At 40.5% G+C, this 16624-nt stretch overlaps 1 protein-coding gene across 3 annotated transcripts in view; it reads left to right on the top strand.

Moving 5' to 3' along the window:
* Window positions 1–16624, top strand: part of ATXN2 (ataxin 2) — a 123209-nt gene that overhangs the window by 54269 nt on the left and 52316 nt on the right. For all 3 annotated transcript variants that reach the window (XM_065889286.1, XM_065889287.1, XM_065889288.1), the window contains 3 exons: window positions 11605–11729; window positions 14755–14846; window positions 15362–15559. In XM_065889286.1, coding sequence (XP_065745358.1) covers window positions 11605–11729; window positions 14755–14846; window positions 15362–15559 — 415 coding nt within the window. The remainder of the gene's footprint in view (window positions 1–11604; window positions 11730–14754; window positions 14847–15361; window positions 15560–16624) is intronic.

The raw sequence follows: 16624 nt of genomic DNA on the forward strand, positions 1-16624 counted from the left end.
GTGGTTCACGGGCCCAGCCGCTCTGCAGCATGTGGTATTCTCCCGGACTGGGGCACGAACCCGCGTCCCCTGCATCAGCAGGTGGACTCTCAACTGCGCCACCAGGGAAGCCCTTGAAGGTCTTTTAAAGTAATTAATTTGCCTTAGTTGCTGTGTATGTTAGAAATGCATACATACTTGAATTTATGTCAAAGGACACAATGTATTCATTTGTGAAGAACAGTATGAAATCAACTTTACTTCAGTTCAGTTTGAAATCATACGAGTAAAAGATCCCACACCTTAGAGATTAGCTTATTTTATTTTTGTGCTAACCAGGGTAGAAATAAACCCCTTTCTACTTATGGGTCACAAAACTCATTTTCCTTGTTCAAGTACCCTAGAGGCAAATATATGATTAGGTAGTTCTCTGTTTGGAAAAATGACATTCTTTTCTAGTAAGATAAGAAATTATTTTTTAAATTTTCAAAATTTTGAGTAAAATGCAGGGTGCAGGTGGTTGGCCTATTCTTAATTTTGTCATGTTGGTCTGTCCTGTCCTGTGGAATGTTGTTAGGTGTTGCATGGATTTGCTCACCAGTGCGTTCTTTATTGTAACATCTCCATCTACCAGAAAGTCATGGTTTTGCCATTATTTGCTTATATTTTATTTGCACAAAAGACTTTTTTTAAAAATTTAATTTTTTTGGTTGTGCCCTGTGGCTTGCAGGATCTTAGTTCCCCAACCAGGGATTGAACCAATGCCCTTGGCAGTGAAAGTGGGGCATCCTAACCACTGGACTGCCAGGGGATTCTCCCAAGAGACTTTTAAAGACAGGTGTTTGGTCAAGAATTCTAGCTGCTGGGACAAGAAGATTTTATGAGCGGGGAAGTCTTTGTTGCCTGTTTGTAGGGGACATGTGCTATAGAGATGGATCCTGATTTTCTGTCCTGACCCTATCATGTGTGAAGTCAGGATGACCTGTGTTTTGTTTTTCAACATTTATACTAGTTCTTCCTGATTCATTTTCTCCTTTAAAGCTTAAAGTTGAAGAAAAAACTGAGTTTTGTGGATGTAACCTCAAAGACTTGAATTTTGTGGTTACATAACTGTCATCATATGGTGTATCAAACAAACCACTTCCAACATTTTAAATGTTAAATAGTTCTGCTTAATAGGCCCAGAATTATGATTAGAAAATAGTTGTGGTTGTTCAAAATGAACATTATCCACTTCTGCATTTTTTTAATAGGCAGGTGCTATTGTCTGATTCATATTGTAATGTAATTATAACTTCTTGGTATTTAGAAGAGAGGGGTATATACATTTGGAATGTATTTAAGTTTCCCATAGTTTTGTGGCTAAGACCCTTAATATCTTCAAATGTTAGTTTGCAAATGGTAGATTTTGCAAAATTTTTATTTTCAAGTTGATCATTTGGAGCAGAACACTATTCCTGCAGAAATTTAGCTCTGTTACTTCAATATCATTCATTTCCATCTTATTTTAGCAGCCTGCTTTCATGACTTTGTCATCACTTCTAACTGCTTCTCTTCCAGAATGCCCTCCAAGATCTACTCTGACCATAGCCACCTTGACCTTTACTCTTCTACTCCTTTTCTTGTTACCTCTCACAGGGCTCTCTGACCCTTCCCTGGCCTTCCATTTTTAAACTCCTCTCTGTCTACTCCTTCAGCTAAGTAAAGGAGTGTGGCTGGGGAAAATACCATTGTGGTGCTGGTTAGTTAGGAATGTAGGGTTTCTAGCTCCTGCTGGAGCTTCAGCTCAGCAGACCCTTTTCTAGCCTGTTTCTGCAACCCTAATTAATGAGTACCACCTCCAGTTCCTTACTCTGTTTACCTCATTTCCTTTATCCACAGCAGAATGCTCTTTCTTCCCTTTTTTTTTTTTGCGGTATGCGGGCCTCTCACCGTTGTAGCCTCTCTCGTTGCGGAGCACAGGCTCCAGACGCGCAGGTTCAGCGGCCATGGCTCACGGGCCCAGCCACTCCACAGCATGTGGGATCTTCCTGGACCGGGGCACGAACCCGTGTCCCCTGCATCGGCAGGTGGACTCTCAACCACTGCACCACCAGGGAAGCCCAGCTTTCTTCCTTCTTTTTAGAACACATAGCTAGTGTTCTTAACCTGGATCCATGGATTTCCAAATGGCTCATGGAGAAGATTCAGGGCATTGATGAACTTGGGTGGGAAAAAATATCACATCTTTATTTTCATTAATCTTTAATTGAAATGGAGCCTTTCTTTTTTTTTTTTTAAGATGTTGGGGGTAGGAGTTTATTAATTAATTTATTTTTGCTGTGTTAGGTCTTCGTTTCTGTGCGAGGGCTTTCTCGAGTTGTGGCAAGCGGAGGCCACTCTTCATTGCGGTGTGCAGGCCTCTCACTATCGCGGCCTCTCTTGTTGCGCAGCACAGTCTCCAGACGCGCAGGCTCAGTAGTTGTGGCTCACGGGCCTAGTTGCTCCGTGGCATGTGGGATCCTCCCAGACCAGGGCACGAACCCGTGTCCCCGGCATTAGCAGGCAGACTCTCAACCACTGCGCCACCAGGGAATCCCGGAGTGTTTCTTTCTGTTATTAATGCAGACAACAAACCACTAGTGTTAGCAGTATCTGTGACTTCCACGCCTATAGAATTCAGTTAATTTTATATCACTTGTATAGATTTGGATTTTTTTAATTAATTAATTAATTTGGTAGCGCTGGATCTTAGTTGTGGCAGGTGGGCTCCTTAGTTGTGGCATGCAAACTTTTAGTTGCAGCATGCATGTGGGATCTAGTTCCCTGACCAGGGATCGAACCTGGGCCCCCTGCATTGGGATTGCAGAGTCTTAACCACTGCGCCACCAGGGAAGTCCCTAGATTTGGTTGGGTTTTTTGTGTTTTTTTTTTTTAATTAAAAATTTTTTTTCTATTATTTATTTTTGGTTGCGTTGAGTCTTCATTGCTGCACACATGCTTTCTCTAGTTGCAGTGAGCGGGGACTACTCTTCGTAGCAGTGTGCAGGCTTCTCATTGTGGAGCGTCGGCTCTAGGAGTGTGGGCTTCAGTAGTTGCAGCATGTGGGCTCAGTAGTTGCAGCATGTGGGCTCAGTGGTTACGGCATGTGGGCTCTAGGGCGCGTGGGCTTCAGTAATTGTAATGCGTGGGGCTCAGTAGTTGTGGCTCATGGGCTGTAAAGCGCAGGCTCAGTAGTTGTGGTGCACGGGCTTAGTTGCTCCACAGCATGTGGGATCTTCCCGGACCAGGGCTCAAACCCATGTCCCCTGCATTGGCAGGCAGATTCTTCACCACTGCACCACCAGGGAAGCCCTCCTTTAATTTTCTGTGTATTTTTTGCATTTAAATCCATAGGCTTTTTGCAAATGCTGAAGGGGTCCATAGATCAAAGAAAAAGCTTAAGAATCCTTAATCTATAGGCTCCCTGTGCCCCGTTTCCCTGCAGTTTTCTCTCTCTTGTCTGAGGACAGCACCTCCACTTGTCCCTTTGCTTTTGTTCCGTTCTGCACACCCTGGGCCCTTACTGTGTTCATTATTCCTATCTTATTTGTTTATCCTATTCTTTAATACTGTGTTCTTTAATATTAACTGTATAATAAAATACATGGTTTAGTATATATTCATAGTGTAAAAACTTACATAGAACTGAAGAATATAAAATAAAAAGGTAATCGCTCCTCTGGCCTCAAATTCCATTTCCCTGGGGGAATCCTATGGACTTGTGTGCAATTCAGAAAAATATTATTTTTAACTCTAGTCTGTATTAGAACACCTTTTACTTCCCCCTAAATTATATTTTAGCGCTTTACACATTAGATTCTAAAAGATTTACTCCACCTCTGTCATTACTCTCCCTTAGCTAGGGGCTTCCTCAGGAAAAGACGGGGATTGTGTCTTAGTCAAAAATGAATCCCCAGCTCATCCAAACTGAATGACCAGCACATACATTATTGGTACTCAGCAATGCTAAAATTGAATTAAAAAATGGCCTCTTAGTTGCTATGTTGGCACCCCGTGTAACTGATGCTCTGTTGTGTATAGATTGGTCCATATAAAACTCATGGTACATGATGAGAAAATATTCTTTTAAAATTATTTATTTATTTAATTTTGGCTGTGTTGGGTCTTCGTTTCTGTGCCAGGGCTTTCTCTAGTTGCGGCAAGCGGGGGCCACTCTTCATTGCGGTGCACGGGCCTCTCACTATCGCTGCCTCTCTTGTTGCAGAGCACGGGCTCCAGACGCGCAGGCTCAGTAGTTGTGGCTCACGGGCCTAGTTGCTCCGCGGCATGTGGGATCTTCCCAGACCAGGGCTTGAACCCGTGTCCCCTGCATTGGCAAGCAGATTCCCAACCACTGCACCACCAGGGAAGCCCGAGAAAATATTTTTTTTAATTGTTGAAAAATGTCACAGTATTAATAATTAATCAAAACAGAACAATATCATTGAAATAAGTTTTTTTAGTTATCTAGGATGTCAGTGTTTGAGAAAAAGTAGATTTAATTGAGAGTTGAAATGGGTAGCTGAGGATTTTGGTGAAGACTTTTCTGAAAGTACATTTGAGGGCTTCTGATGTCAAGTCTGATAATGATTTTTTAATTTCATTCACTTTTATGTCATTTTGTAGTTACAATTTTAAATTTATTTTTATTAACTTAAAGCCTGTCACTAGCACATTAGTTTTTTCACCACTATTCTGGCCATTTAAAAAAATCTCAGACAACTTTGATTTTTCATAGTCCTAATTGACTGAGGATATATTGATAGAAGAGGAAAAGTTGAGCAGAGAACATTTATTTCCTGGGTGTGGGGCTGAAGAATGCCTAAGAGAGAGGCTGCGCATTGGTTGAGACATTTCTTTCTGATTACCACCAGGTGGCAGCACTGGCTCAGGACGACTGGGTTTCTGCCCTGAATCAGAAGGAAGGGAAGGTTTAGAGGCAGGTGACAACATTATGCCCTTTCCCTCTGTCTTACCCTTTCCCTAAATTGGATGTCATAAGGCCGGGAATGAAGCACATCTTCGTTATATTTTATTATCTGATCATTTTATTGTTTTCTTTTTTTCTTTCTGTGCTTGTAGTTCCTTCAGAAACAGGTGACGTTTTTCTGCCAGTCACATTGTATTCTTGCTTCTTGCTTTTATAATGCTTTTGCTTCTTATTGTAGAGGATAATGGAAAATTAATATATTCTGACTTTATGGCATTGGAAAATCTGCACACAAATTCGCACAATTGCAATTAGATTATAGCCAGTTGATTTTCTGAATTTTGCAGAAATCCTGGCAATAACATTTTACTATTTAATACCAACAATGATTTTTCAAAAATCTAAACATGGCTGTTAATAAAATAACATATTCAGGATTTACAGTAGTAGATAATGGTAATAGTGTAGAATGGAATATCCTGGTCTTGCTTCCTTCTAACTAATGATACTATGTTGACCTGAAATACAGTATTTAGGATCAGGCTTTTCCCCGCCATCTTGACACTTTAGCCTCATTTTGCTGATTCTCTACTTCTGCACATCTTATGCACGTCTTTCCCTAAACCACTTGCTCATCTTTATTTATTTTTTGGGGGGGATTTATATCAACTTTATTTCAACTTTCCATATTTTTTATGACATGTGCATTATTGTTTCATCGCTTTCAAACCTGCCTCATGTTTTTCACAGTTAACTTTGATTTATTCGTGTGAGCAGACTTGAATCAAAGCACTACATTTACTAATGGTAGATTCTTCTGAAGCTCTTTTCTTAAACATCTTTATTGGAGTATAATTGCTTTACAATGGTGTGTTAGTTTCTGCTGTATAACAAAGTACATCAGCCATACATATACATATATCCCCATATCTCCTCCCTCTTGCGTCTCCCTCCCACCCTCCCTATCCCACCCCTCTAGGCGGACACAAAGCACCAAGCTGATCTCCCTGTGCTATGTGGCTGCTTCCCACTATCTGTTTTACATTTGGTAGTGTACATATGTCCATGCCACTCTCTCACTTTGTCCCAGCTTACCCTTCCCCCTCCCTGTGTTCTCAGGTCCATTCTCTATGTCTGTGTCTTTATTCCTGTCCTGCCCCTAGGTTCTTCAGAACCTTTTTTTTTTCTTTTTTAGATTCCATATATATGTATTACCATATGGTATTTGTTTTTCTCTTTCTGACTTACTTCACTCTGTATGACAGTCTCTAGGTCCATCCACCTCACTACAAATAACTCAATTTCGTTTCTTTTTATGGCTGAGTAATATTCCATTGTATATATGTGCCACATCTTCTTTATCCATTCATCTGTCGATGGACACTTAGGTTGCTTCCATGTCCTGGCTGTGGTAAATAGAGCTGCAGTGAACATTGTGGTACATGACTCTTTTTGAATTATGGTTTTCTCAGGGTATATGCCCAGTAGTGGGATTGCTGGGTCACATGGTAGTTCTATTTTTAGTTTTTTAAGGAACCTCCATACTGTTCTCCATAGTGGCTATATCAGTTTACATTCCCACCAGCAGTCATTTGCTCATCTTTACAAAGGGACTTTCTTTGGGGGAAATTTTAAAATTAAGGAATATCATTCCTTAATAATAGATACATACTTTTGTGTTTTCCCTCCCCTGCTTTTCTGCCCTCAGAGGAAAATGTGATGCTAAGTAACAATCTGTGAACAGTTAATTCCTTTATAAGGTTGGTATTGTAAACAGAAGATTTAACATGAAAATGTAGCATTAAAAAAATTAGGTTGTTTAATAATGGCCTCTTAATACCACCTAAATTGTAATTAGCAGAGTATAACTTGGTTCAGTGAAGTTTTAAATGCTTGCTTTTTCACATTGGCTCCCTGTTCGGGATTCTTTTTGATTTTGTTTAAAATCATACTGATAGAAATATATTTAAGTTATTTTTATTGTATATTTCAGTCTTTCAATTTGAGGACAGCTTGGCTCAGTCCCTAGTCTTTCCTAAATACTTTGACATAGCACACGTACCCTACAATGATAAAAGTCCACTTATGTGGATCTGTTAAAAAAAATCTTCTATTCTGGGTTTTAATTTCTTGAATAAAAAACATATTTAATGCTGGGTTTCCATCTAAGTAAATGCTTAACTCATTTAAATATATGCTTTTCAAAAACTAGTGTGATTAAAACATTAACAGGATCTTAAATATGAATTAATAATCCGACTACTTCTTGTAGAACAGTGGTCCCCAGCCTTTTTGGCACCAGGGACCAGTTTCGTGGAAGACGATTTTTCCGGAGGTGGGTAGGGGATGGTTTCAGGATGATTCAAACGCATTACATTTATTGTGCACATTATTTCTATTATTATTACATTGTAATATATTATGAAATAATTATACAACTCACTATAATGCAGAATCAGTGGGAGCCCTGAGCTTGTTTTCCTGCAACTAGATGGTCCCATCTGGGGGTGATGGGAGACAGTGACACCTGAAGTGTGTTGCTTATGTCCAGTCTACTCTGTGATCTCGTTTTGGTCGCTGTCACTGCAGAAAACCCTGCTTCACAAAGATAGGATGTTGGAAATGGAAGCAGGCTTTTCAGTGCTTTTGTGGCAATCTCAGGATATTCCACCTTGACTTTAATAATCCAGAATGTATGGAGATTTGAAGTTGTCTCAAACATACTTTTAAGGCCACTGTCCTTTGCAGTCTCAAGCAGTTGATCGTCTTCTAGCACGAACAAAGTTGATTCACCTGGTTTATTCACAAATGGGTCGCGGATCCATTCCTTCCCAGTTCGGGGGTCTTTTGTGTTTGGGAAGTAATGCTCAAACTCTTTTGAAAGCTGAGATAGGTGATCATGCATCAGCTAGGAGAAAGAAGGCCCTGGCTCAGTTTCTTTCAAAATCTCTGCTAATGTTTGAAACATGTCAAAAATCCCAGTGTTCACTTGTTGCCCCCATAATTCCAATTCAGCTTTGAATGCAGCCACCTTATCTGCCCACTTGGACACAGTTATCATTCTCCCTTCAAGTGACAGATTGAGTTTGTTGAGCAGGTTGAATATGCCACACAAGTAAGCAAGTTTTGCGACCCATTCTGTGTCACTGTAATGTGCTGCCAGTGGTGACTGTTTTGCTAAAAGAAATCTCTGGAGTGGCTCTCATAACTCAGAAACTCTGGCCAGTGATCTACCTTTGGAAAGCCATCTCACTTCTGTGTGTAAGAGAAGACATGTGTGCTCTGCGTCCATCTCCTCACAGAGCTGCGTGAGCAGACGTGAGTTAAGGGCATGTACTTTAATGTGGTTGATAATTTTAATCACATCCTGCAAGACGTTGTTAAGTTCAGGTGACATTTTTTGGCTAGCCAGCATTTCTTTATGGATGACACACGGTGTATAGACTGACATTCAGAGGAAACCTCTTTGACCCGACTAGTGAAACCAGAAAACCGTGCAGTCATGGCAGCCGCTCCATCCGTGCATATACCAACATAGAATGACCAGTTGAATTTTCCTGATGTGTAATCATTCAAAGACTTGAATAGTTCTGCAGCTGTGGTGGTGGTTGGCAACAAAAGTGCACATAACGTATCATCACGCACATCCTCCTGAAAATTATATCGCACAAAAACAAGCGTTGTTGCCTTGTCAACATCGGTAGACTCGTCAACCTGGATTGTGTACCACAGCGACTCATTAATCCTCTCTAACAATTGTGCCTCAATATCCTCTGCTATTTCATCAATTCGTCTAGTTATAGTGCTAGCCGAAAGAGGAACACGTGCCACCTTTTGAACTGCAGCCTCTCCTAAAAGTTCACGACAAATGTCCTTAGCAGCAGGCAGGACACCAATAGTAAAGAGCTTCTTAGCTTTAGCAATGCGGTTAGCCGCTAAGAATGATGCTCTCAGTGCAGACACATTTGATGAAGTGGTGGCCTTCAGTAATTGCTTCTGTTCTTTGTGTTCACGTTTTTTTCTTTTGAAAAACTCCAAAGGCTTGTCTTTTAATTCAGGGCGCTTGGTCTCCATGTGGCAAAGCAGTTTTGAAGGTTTCATGACTTTGTTGGATAGCTGGTCGCCACATGTTATACAAGTGGGCTTGGAGAATGTGAATCACCTGTTGCAATGAACCCATAATTTAAGTAGGACTCTTGGTATTTTCTTTTCAGTGCAGCTTTCTTTTTGTTGGCAGTCTCAGAGTCTTCTGCTGTCTCATCATTGGGTCTTTCCCCCTTTTCAAAGAAGCTCTCCAGTGATGTTTGTTTTCTACTCATTTTGGCTAGGGTTAGCTTATGGGCTTACCAAAACTGACTGAGACAAGTGCACAGTGCGGGAAAGAGGCGCAGACAGAAGTGGTAATTAAAATAATGGGCGGGCCACGCACGGACTAAAATAAGTGTCGGATTCTGACTTAAAGCCTGCCACCAGATACAGCTGTACAATTGAAGTACAACAACTCACTTGCCCCTATAAAGCCTGCCACCGGATGCAGCTTAATTGTCACTTGCCACTCACTGGCAGGGTATTGATACGAGTCTGCAAGCACTTATGGTCTCTGTGCAGTCAAACCTCTCCGCTAATGATAATCTGTATTTGCAGCTGCTCCCCAGCGCTAGCATCACTGCCTCAGCTCCACCTCAGATCATCAGGCATTAGATTCTCATAAGGAGCACAAAACCTAGATTCCTCGCATGTGCGGTTCACAGGTTTGTGCTCCTATGAGAACCTAATGCTGCCGCTGATCTGACAGGAGGCGGAGCTCAGGCGGTAGTGGGAGTGATGCGGAGTGGCTGTAAATGCAGATGAAGCTTCTGTTGCTAGCCTTGCTCTCACCTCCTGCTCTGCAGCCTGGTTCCAGTACCAGTCTGTGGCCCGGGGGTTGAGGACCCCTGTTGTAGAAGATAACATGACTGGTTTATAATTTTTCTGTGGTCTAGTTTTTTGTTCTAATTTTGTGAGAATTAAAGTAGGGAATTTCAGCCACCTAATGTAAGTCATTATTTGATGTTTTTCTTGGAGCATCTCACATTCTTGAAAATACACATGGCAAAATCAGTTTTACCAAGAATTTCTGTAACTTTAAGATGATGTAGAGTAGAACTTGACTCAAGGCAAGTATCATATAAAGCCAAGTTTTTAGGGCCATCAGTGGCTTACAGCTGAAGATGGCATTATGAAGATAACATCAGTGGTTAGAACCTCTTAGCTTTTCCAAAATGCAGTCATCTTCCAGTGAATGCTAATCCCACTCGCAGCTGAGGCCTGCTGTTTTGGGGATCCCCCTTGGTACGCTCTTGGCTCTTATAATTGCTAGCAACAGGAGCCATGCTGCCTGATAGAGCTGGCAGCTAAGCCCATAGGTGCAGTTATGCTTTCATTCCCTAGTGTGCGTGAATACACACCCATATCCACTTATCCACCTGTAGTTTGAGATGAGAGGAGGTAAGAGCTAGCTAGGCTTATAGTGCCATACCTAAATTTGCTGGCTCAAGTTTCTTATTTCACCATCACCTTGCCCACTGGGGAGCCAATGACAGTTTTAGAAACAGTACCAAATCAGAAATCCCTCTGGAATTATCTCTTTTGAAAGAAACACAGGTGTTGATTTTTTCCCTTCCTCCTCCTCCTTGATAGCAGCTTGAAGTAAGAGTGAGGGTGTCGTGACTGGGAGCCGGTACTCTCTAGGAGAGCCAGATCAGCAGAAGTATTACTCCGCAGCCCTGTGCTAGGTGATACCCTATAGGTCCGGACATCTAAATGTAAGCCGGTATCTCCAAAGCATTTCCTAACACTGTCATTGCGCAAGTAGACCTTTATTTAGCTGGGTCCTAACTTCCAACTAGAGCTTTTCTTTTCTGGACAGCAGCTATGATATATATAGTTCCTGTCATGTGAGCATACTAATGCCATTCTGCTCTCACAGGCTAGTGCTTTTCAGTAACGTTAGCAGAGGAGGAGAGGAGGATACATTAGGTGAGAAAGTATTGACAGGAAGTCCAGGTAGGCCTGCCACCTGAACCTTCTGGGGACAGGTAACACTGTGGGGCCTGAGCTTTGTATTGGAGTGCCTCTAGGGAAATACGGGTTCTGTGTGGGGGTGGGTCACTTCGAATGGCTTTAGTTACTAATGGCAACGGTATGTTAGGATACTGACCCCTGCATGTAGACGTGGATTTGGAAAGTTAAAAGATCAGCATACGTTTGGCTGAAGGAGCTCTGAGGGCATATCTAATTACTGGTCTGTTAAACAAAAGAGATCTTGTTTTAGATGGATTGATAGAAAATTTCTGGATCAATTCTGAAACACAAAGCAATTATTTTTAATACAATTTATGATTTGTGTGACTACATTATAACATTTCATGTGGCTTAAAATTATATGGGTAAAACATACCTTCACCAGTAATCATCTATGGTGCCATTTACTGAATTAAGTTTTTTGAAGGTTATAGTATTAGAAGCATTACACATCTGAAAGCATACTGTTAATGAATGCTATTCTTTCTGTATCAGAAATTCACTTTTCATAATTATTTTTTAGCATACATCTCTGTTGATAAATCCATGTATGTATTCACGTAGCCCATTGTCTGGTTGTATGATCTTTCAACCAAAACCATCCTTTGCAGATGCTTTTACTGACTCTGCTATCAGTGCTAAAGTGAATGGAGAACACAAAGAGAAGGACCTGGAGCCCTGGGATGCAGGTGAACTCACTACCAGTGAGGAACTGGAGGCTTTGGAAAATGATGTTGTAAGCAAAATCTTTTCGATTAGTAACGCTATGGTCATGTGATATGGTATGACATCCTATCACTTGGTTTTAATTTAAGTATGTTGTTGTGAATATATTTAAAGTAGCAGTTTTATTGTGTAAATAGACTTTGCCCTAGGCAGTATATACAGAAAAATGTTTCTTTGGGATGCTTATGAATTATTTGTATGTTTTTAAAGTAAGTCCTAATAAGCAACATAAAAATTTTAATTGGAAACCATGGGAAACTAGAAATGCTGGCATGTTTTGCTTTGAGTACTCTGCAGAATAGGCAGCCTAAGGAAAGTGGTGTCTTGTCTGTTCACTTTACCTAGCGGCGAGGTCAAAGTGTGACTTTTAGGATTCTTGTCTGTCAGAGAGGCACTCATTATTAAGATATATTGTTAGATTACATTAGAATTAAAGCAATAAGTAAATTTCTTTGTCTTAAAATTAGGAACATTCTCAACAAAAATCTATTTCCAGAAGGCTCTTGGCATATATTATTTTTACTTTTCCCATAACACATCATCTATAAATCAAATACTTAGTAATGACTCTGTCATTAGGATTCTGTAAATTCTGTTTCTAAACTGTGGAGATAGAAGCAAAAAGTCTCTTGCCAAAAATGAGTGTTTAGATAGTAAAATTTGAATGGGATGGGGGACTTCCCTGGCGGTCCAGTGATTAGAACTTCACCTTCCAATGTAGGGGGTGGCGTGTTTGATCCCTGGTCGGGGAGCTAGGATCCCATGTGCCTCATGGCCAAAAAACTGAAACATAAAACAGAAGCAATATTGTAACAGATTCAATAAAGACTTGTAAAAAAGTGGTCCAGGGGCTTCCCTGGTGGTGCAGTGGTTGGGAGTCCGCCTGCCGATGCAGGGGACACGGGTTCGTGCCCCGGTCCGGGAAGATCCCACATGCCGTGGAGCGGCTGGGCCCGTGGGCCATGGCCGCTGAGCCTGCGCGTCCGGAGCCTGTGCCCCGCGACGGGAGAGGCCACAGTGGTGAGAGGCCTGCGTACCGCAAAAAAAAAAAAAAAAAAGTGGTCCACATCAAAAAAATCTTTAAAAAAAAAATTTCAAAGGGATGAAGAATCTTTCATTGAATATTACAGAAAAGTCTTATTTAACAAATCTGCGTTTGATGTTTAAGTCATTGTCTAGTTGCAAAACTGGCAATACATAGACAATGCATCATTATTAATTTTCAAACTTTTTAAAGAAGCACATATAACTGAATGTGAAGGTTCTCAGGTTTGTGCAGCACATCACCTCTGTGGACGATATGGAAAAGCAGGCACTCTTTTTGTTTTTTTTCTAATTGATAGCGAAGCAGTTAAATTGATAGACGTTTTCTAGAGAGTATTCTGGCAATGTTTTATCAAAATTTAAAACACATATACACTTTATTTAATCTACGCTGGGTCTTAGTTGCAGCACGCAGGCTTCTTAGTTGTGGCATGCAGACTCTTAGTTGCGGCATGCATGTGGGATCTAGTTCCCCAACCAGGGATCGAAGCCGGGCCCTCTGCATTGGGAGCGTGGAGTCTTACCCACTGGACCACCAGGGAAGTCCCCACACATACACTTTGGTCCAGCAATTCTACCTCTGAGAATTTATCCATAAGACTTTCAAATAATTATGTATGAGGATTTTTTCACAGCATTTTATTCTAATAGTGAAAAATAGGAAACATCCTAACTGTCCATCAATAGTGCATGGGTTAAATAGATTTATTGTACCTCCGTTCAGTTGAAGTACTGTATGTCCACTGGAAAGAAAGATATTCTGGGAAGATATCTAAAACTTACTAAAAGAAAAAGTAGGGCTTCCCTGGTGACGCGGTGGTTGAGAGTCTGCCTGCCGATGCAGGGGACACGGGTTCGTGTCCCGGTCTGGGAGGATCCCGCGTGCCGCAGAGCGGCTGGGCCCATGAGCCATGGCCGCTGAGCCTGTGCGTCCGGAGCCTGTGCTCCGCAATGGGAGAGGCCGCAACAGTGAGAGGCCTGTGTACCACAAAAAAAAAAAAAGAAAAAGCAAGTTGCAGAGAATTTTCAAAAAAGAGAGCTGATGATAATAACCATATTCTTATATATGTACAGAGAATGTCTGGAATTATGCCCAAGAAGTTGTTAATGGTGGTTATCTGTGCGCACTGGGATTGGCAGATTTTACTTTTCACTGGATGTCTTTCTGCACTGTTTAAATTTTTTACATGGAGCATATACTAAAAGAGCATATTTTAAAGCTTCCATAGGTAACTGATTTCCTACCCGCATGTGTTAGGCCGAAGTAGTTGATTTAGTGGTGGAATTACATTATAGTTTTATCTGGAGTAGCACAGAGGGAGCCAAGGTTAATGGGTGACCTTAGAGGCAAGTTTTAGTCTTGAAATTGCCATCAACATTGCTCAGATGACGCTGTGCCCTCTTCTGACATGGATAATGATAACCCCTTTCTACCAGTCAGACCTGATGATCAGTCAACTCAAAAAGGTTTCAGGTAAATACCTTGTAGAAAGGTCACCGTTAGGGAGTAGGGAAAGGAGAGAACCCTGACCTGAGGATATTTTATGAAGTAACTAAAATGTTCTGAACTTTTACTAATAACATCTCAAATAATTGTTTCGTATACAGTTGACCTTTGAACAGCACAGGTTTGAACCACACTGGTCCACTTATATGCATTTTTTTGCAATAGTAAATACTATAGTAATGCACTATCCAAGATTGGTTGAATCTACAGATTTTCGACTATGCCTGGAGTCAGTGACCCTAACACCCCACCCCCTGAATTGTTGAAGGTTCGACTGTAGTTATTTACCAACTTGTAGGGGCTGATGTGTAGAAGAAAGTTTTTCCTTAAGACATTTTTAAAGCAAATTTTTGCCTGTTTTTTAATTTTGCTAGATTTTGCTTGAATAGTACGATAGATATTGTTAATGTAGATATCGACTATAACTGAATTAAAGAAGACAAATACATTGTCATTTTGAAAAATGAGCTTCATTTTCTTCTAGTCTAATGGATGGGATCCCAATGATATGTTTCGATATAATGAAGAAAATTATGGTGTAGTGTCTACATATGATAGCAGTCTATCTTCATATACGTAAGTTTTAAAAGTTTGCTTTTGTAAAAAAAAAAAAAAAGTTTGCTTTTGTTTTAATACATATTTGCCTTTGATTTTCATCAACCTAAATTATGATGTTGAATAAATGTTTCTGTTGGATTTTAAGTTAAACGATTATGTGAAAGAATTATCCTTTTACTACCTACGCTGATAAATTCCCATTAAAACAGGGATTAAATATAGTTTACTTATACCCTAATTTTTTGCTCTAAATAAATTTTGTTTCATTTCTACACTGTAAAAACTCTAAATTGGTAAGTGCAGAGGTTATGGGGGAATAGTCAATTTAACCAGTTTTGGAAATGTTATATTCCTCTAGGGAAAAGGTAACAAGAAAAATCAAGTTTTGATTTATAAATAAATAGATGACTGTAGCTCTCTTACAGTTTTACCAGCATTTTAAACTCTGAACTCTCTTAATAGTTGATTGTGACAGATATGTAAACTATGACTGAAAAATACTCACTTTGCTTTTTCTTTTCTTCATGTTTCAGGGTGCCCTTAGAAAGGGATAACTCAGAAGAATTTTTAAAACGAGAAGCAAGGGCAAACCAGTTAGCAGAAGAAATTGAATCAAGTGCCCAGTATAAAGCCCGGGTGGCCCTGGAAAATGATGATAGGAGCGAAGAAGAAAAATACACAGCAGTTCAGAGAAATTCCAGTGAACGTGAGGGCCACAACATAAACACTAGGTATTTAAAGGAAATCATGATGCAGTATTTTGGATACACAACTCAAGGTCTGTGTGAGAAGGTGTATTATTATTATTATATTTCATCTTCCTTTAATCTAGCTTAGGTAGAGAATGCAAATAGAGTTGGTTTCAGGTTCTGTTAGAGAAAAGATTACAGTCATCTTGGAAAGTATTTTTTGAGCATCACCTCTGTGGAGCCAAGTGTTGGATATACAGTGATGAGCAAGTCGAGGTCTGGAAGAGCTTGTTAAAGAATAATGAACAGGTTGCGGGGGGAGTACATATAATTACAGTTCATTATGATTTCCTAGATTAGAGGGCTGGTCAGAATACTAGAAACATGCAAGTGAGGAGGAACTAGCATAACTTTGTGGGGTGAGAGAATGTCTAACAGAGGAGGTGATGTTTTGTGATAGGATAGTAGATCTGTCTGCCACTCAAAGAGACGTAAAACAGAGGAGTTCCTTGTATGTGAAAGACAGGTGAAAGAACTTGTCCAGTTCAGGGAAAACCTAGTTGTTTCATATGTCTGGAATACACAGTGTATGTTGAGGTTGCAGTGGTAACAGCTGGTGATAGGAACTGAGGTAGTGAAACTCTTTCTGTGTCATGTTAAAAAGCACCCTGTAGATAGGGGATGGCATGAACCAACTATGGGACATTGAGAACTGGCTGAGACATAGAGATCAGTTATTGTATTGAAGTAGTTCAAGTATGAGAACTTGGTGACCAATGAGACCAGAACCAGTGATAGAAAGGTTAGAAAAACCAGGGATGACCCTGAGTTTTATTTGATAACCAAGCAGATTGGTGGTTGTACTGGTAATGGCGGTAGAAAACATGGAGCAATCTTGAGGGGAGATAGAGTGAGTCCATTTGTGCAATTTACTGCATTTGAGGGGCTCACAGGTCCTCTATACATTTATTCATAAACATGTTGAGAAACAGCTGCTACATACCTGGTAGAATAAGATACACATTCTGTCTTCAAGGCACTCACAGCTTAGGAGTCGTGATTTGAATTAAAGTGTTCAGGGAGAGATGTTGAGACTGTGAGACTGAC

The sequence above is a fragment of the Phocoena phocoena genome, chromosome 13 (genome assembly GCF_963924675.1).
Source record: "Phocoena phocoena chromosome 13, mPhoPho1.1, whole genome shotgun sequence".
NCBI classification, from domain to species: domain Eukaryota; kingdom Metazoa; phylum Chordata; class Mammalia; order Artiodactyla; family Phocoenidae; genus Phocoena; species Phocoena phocoena.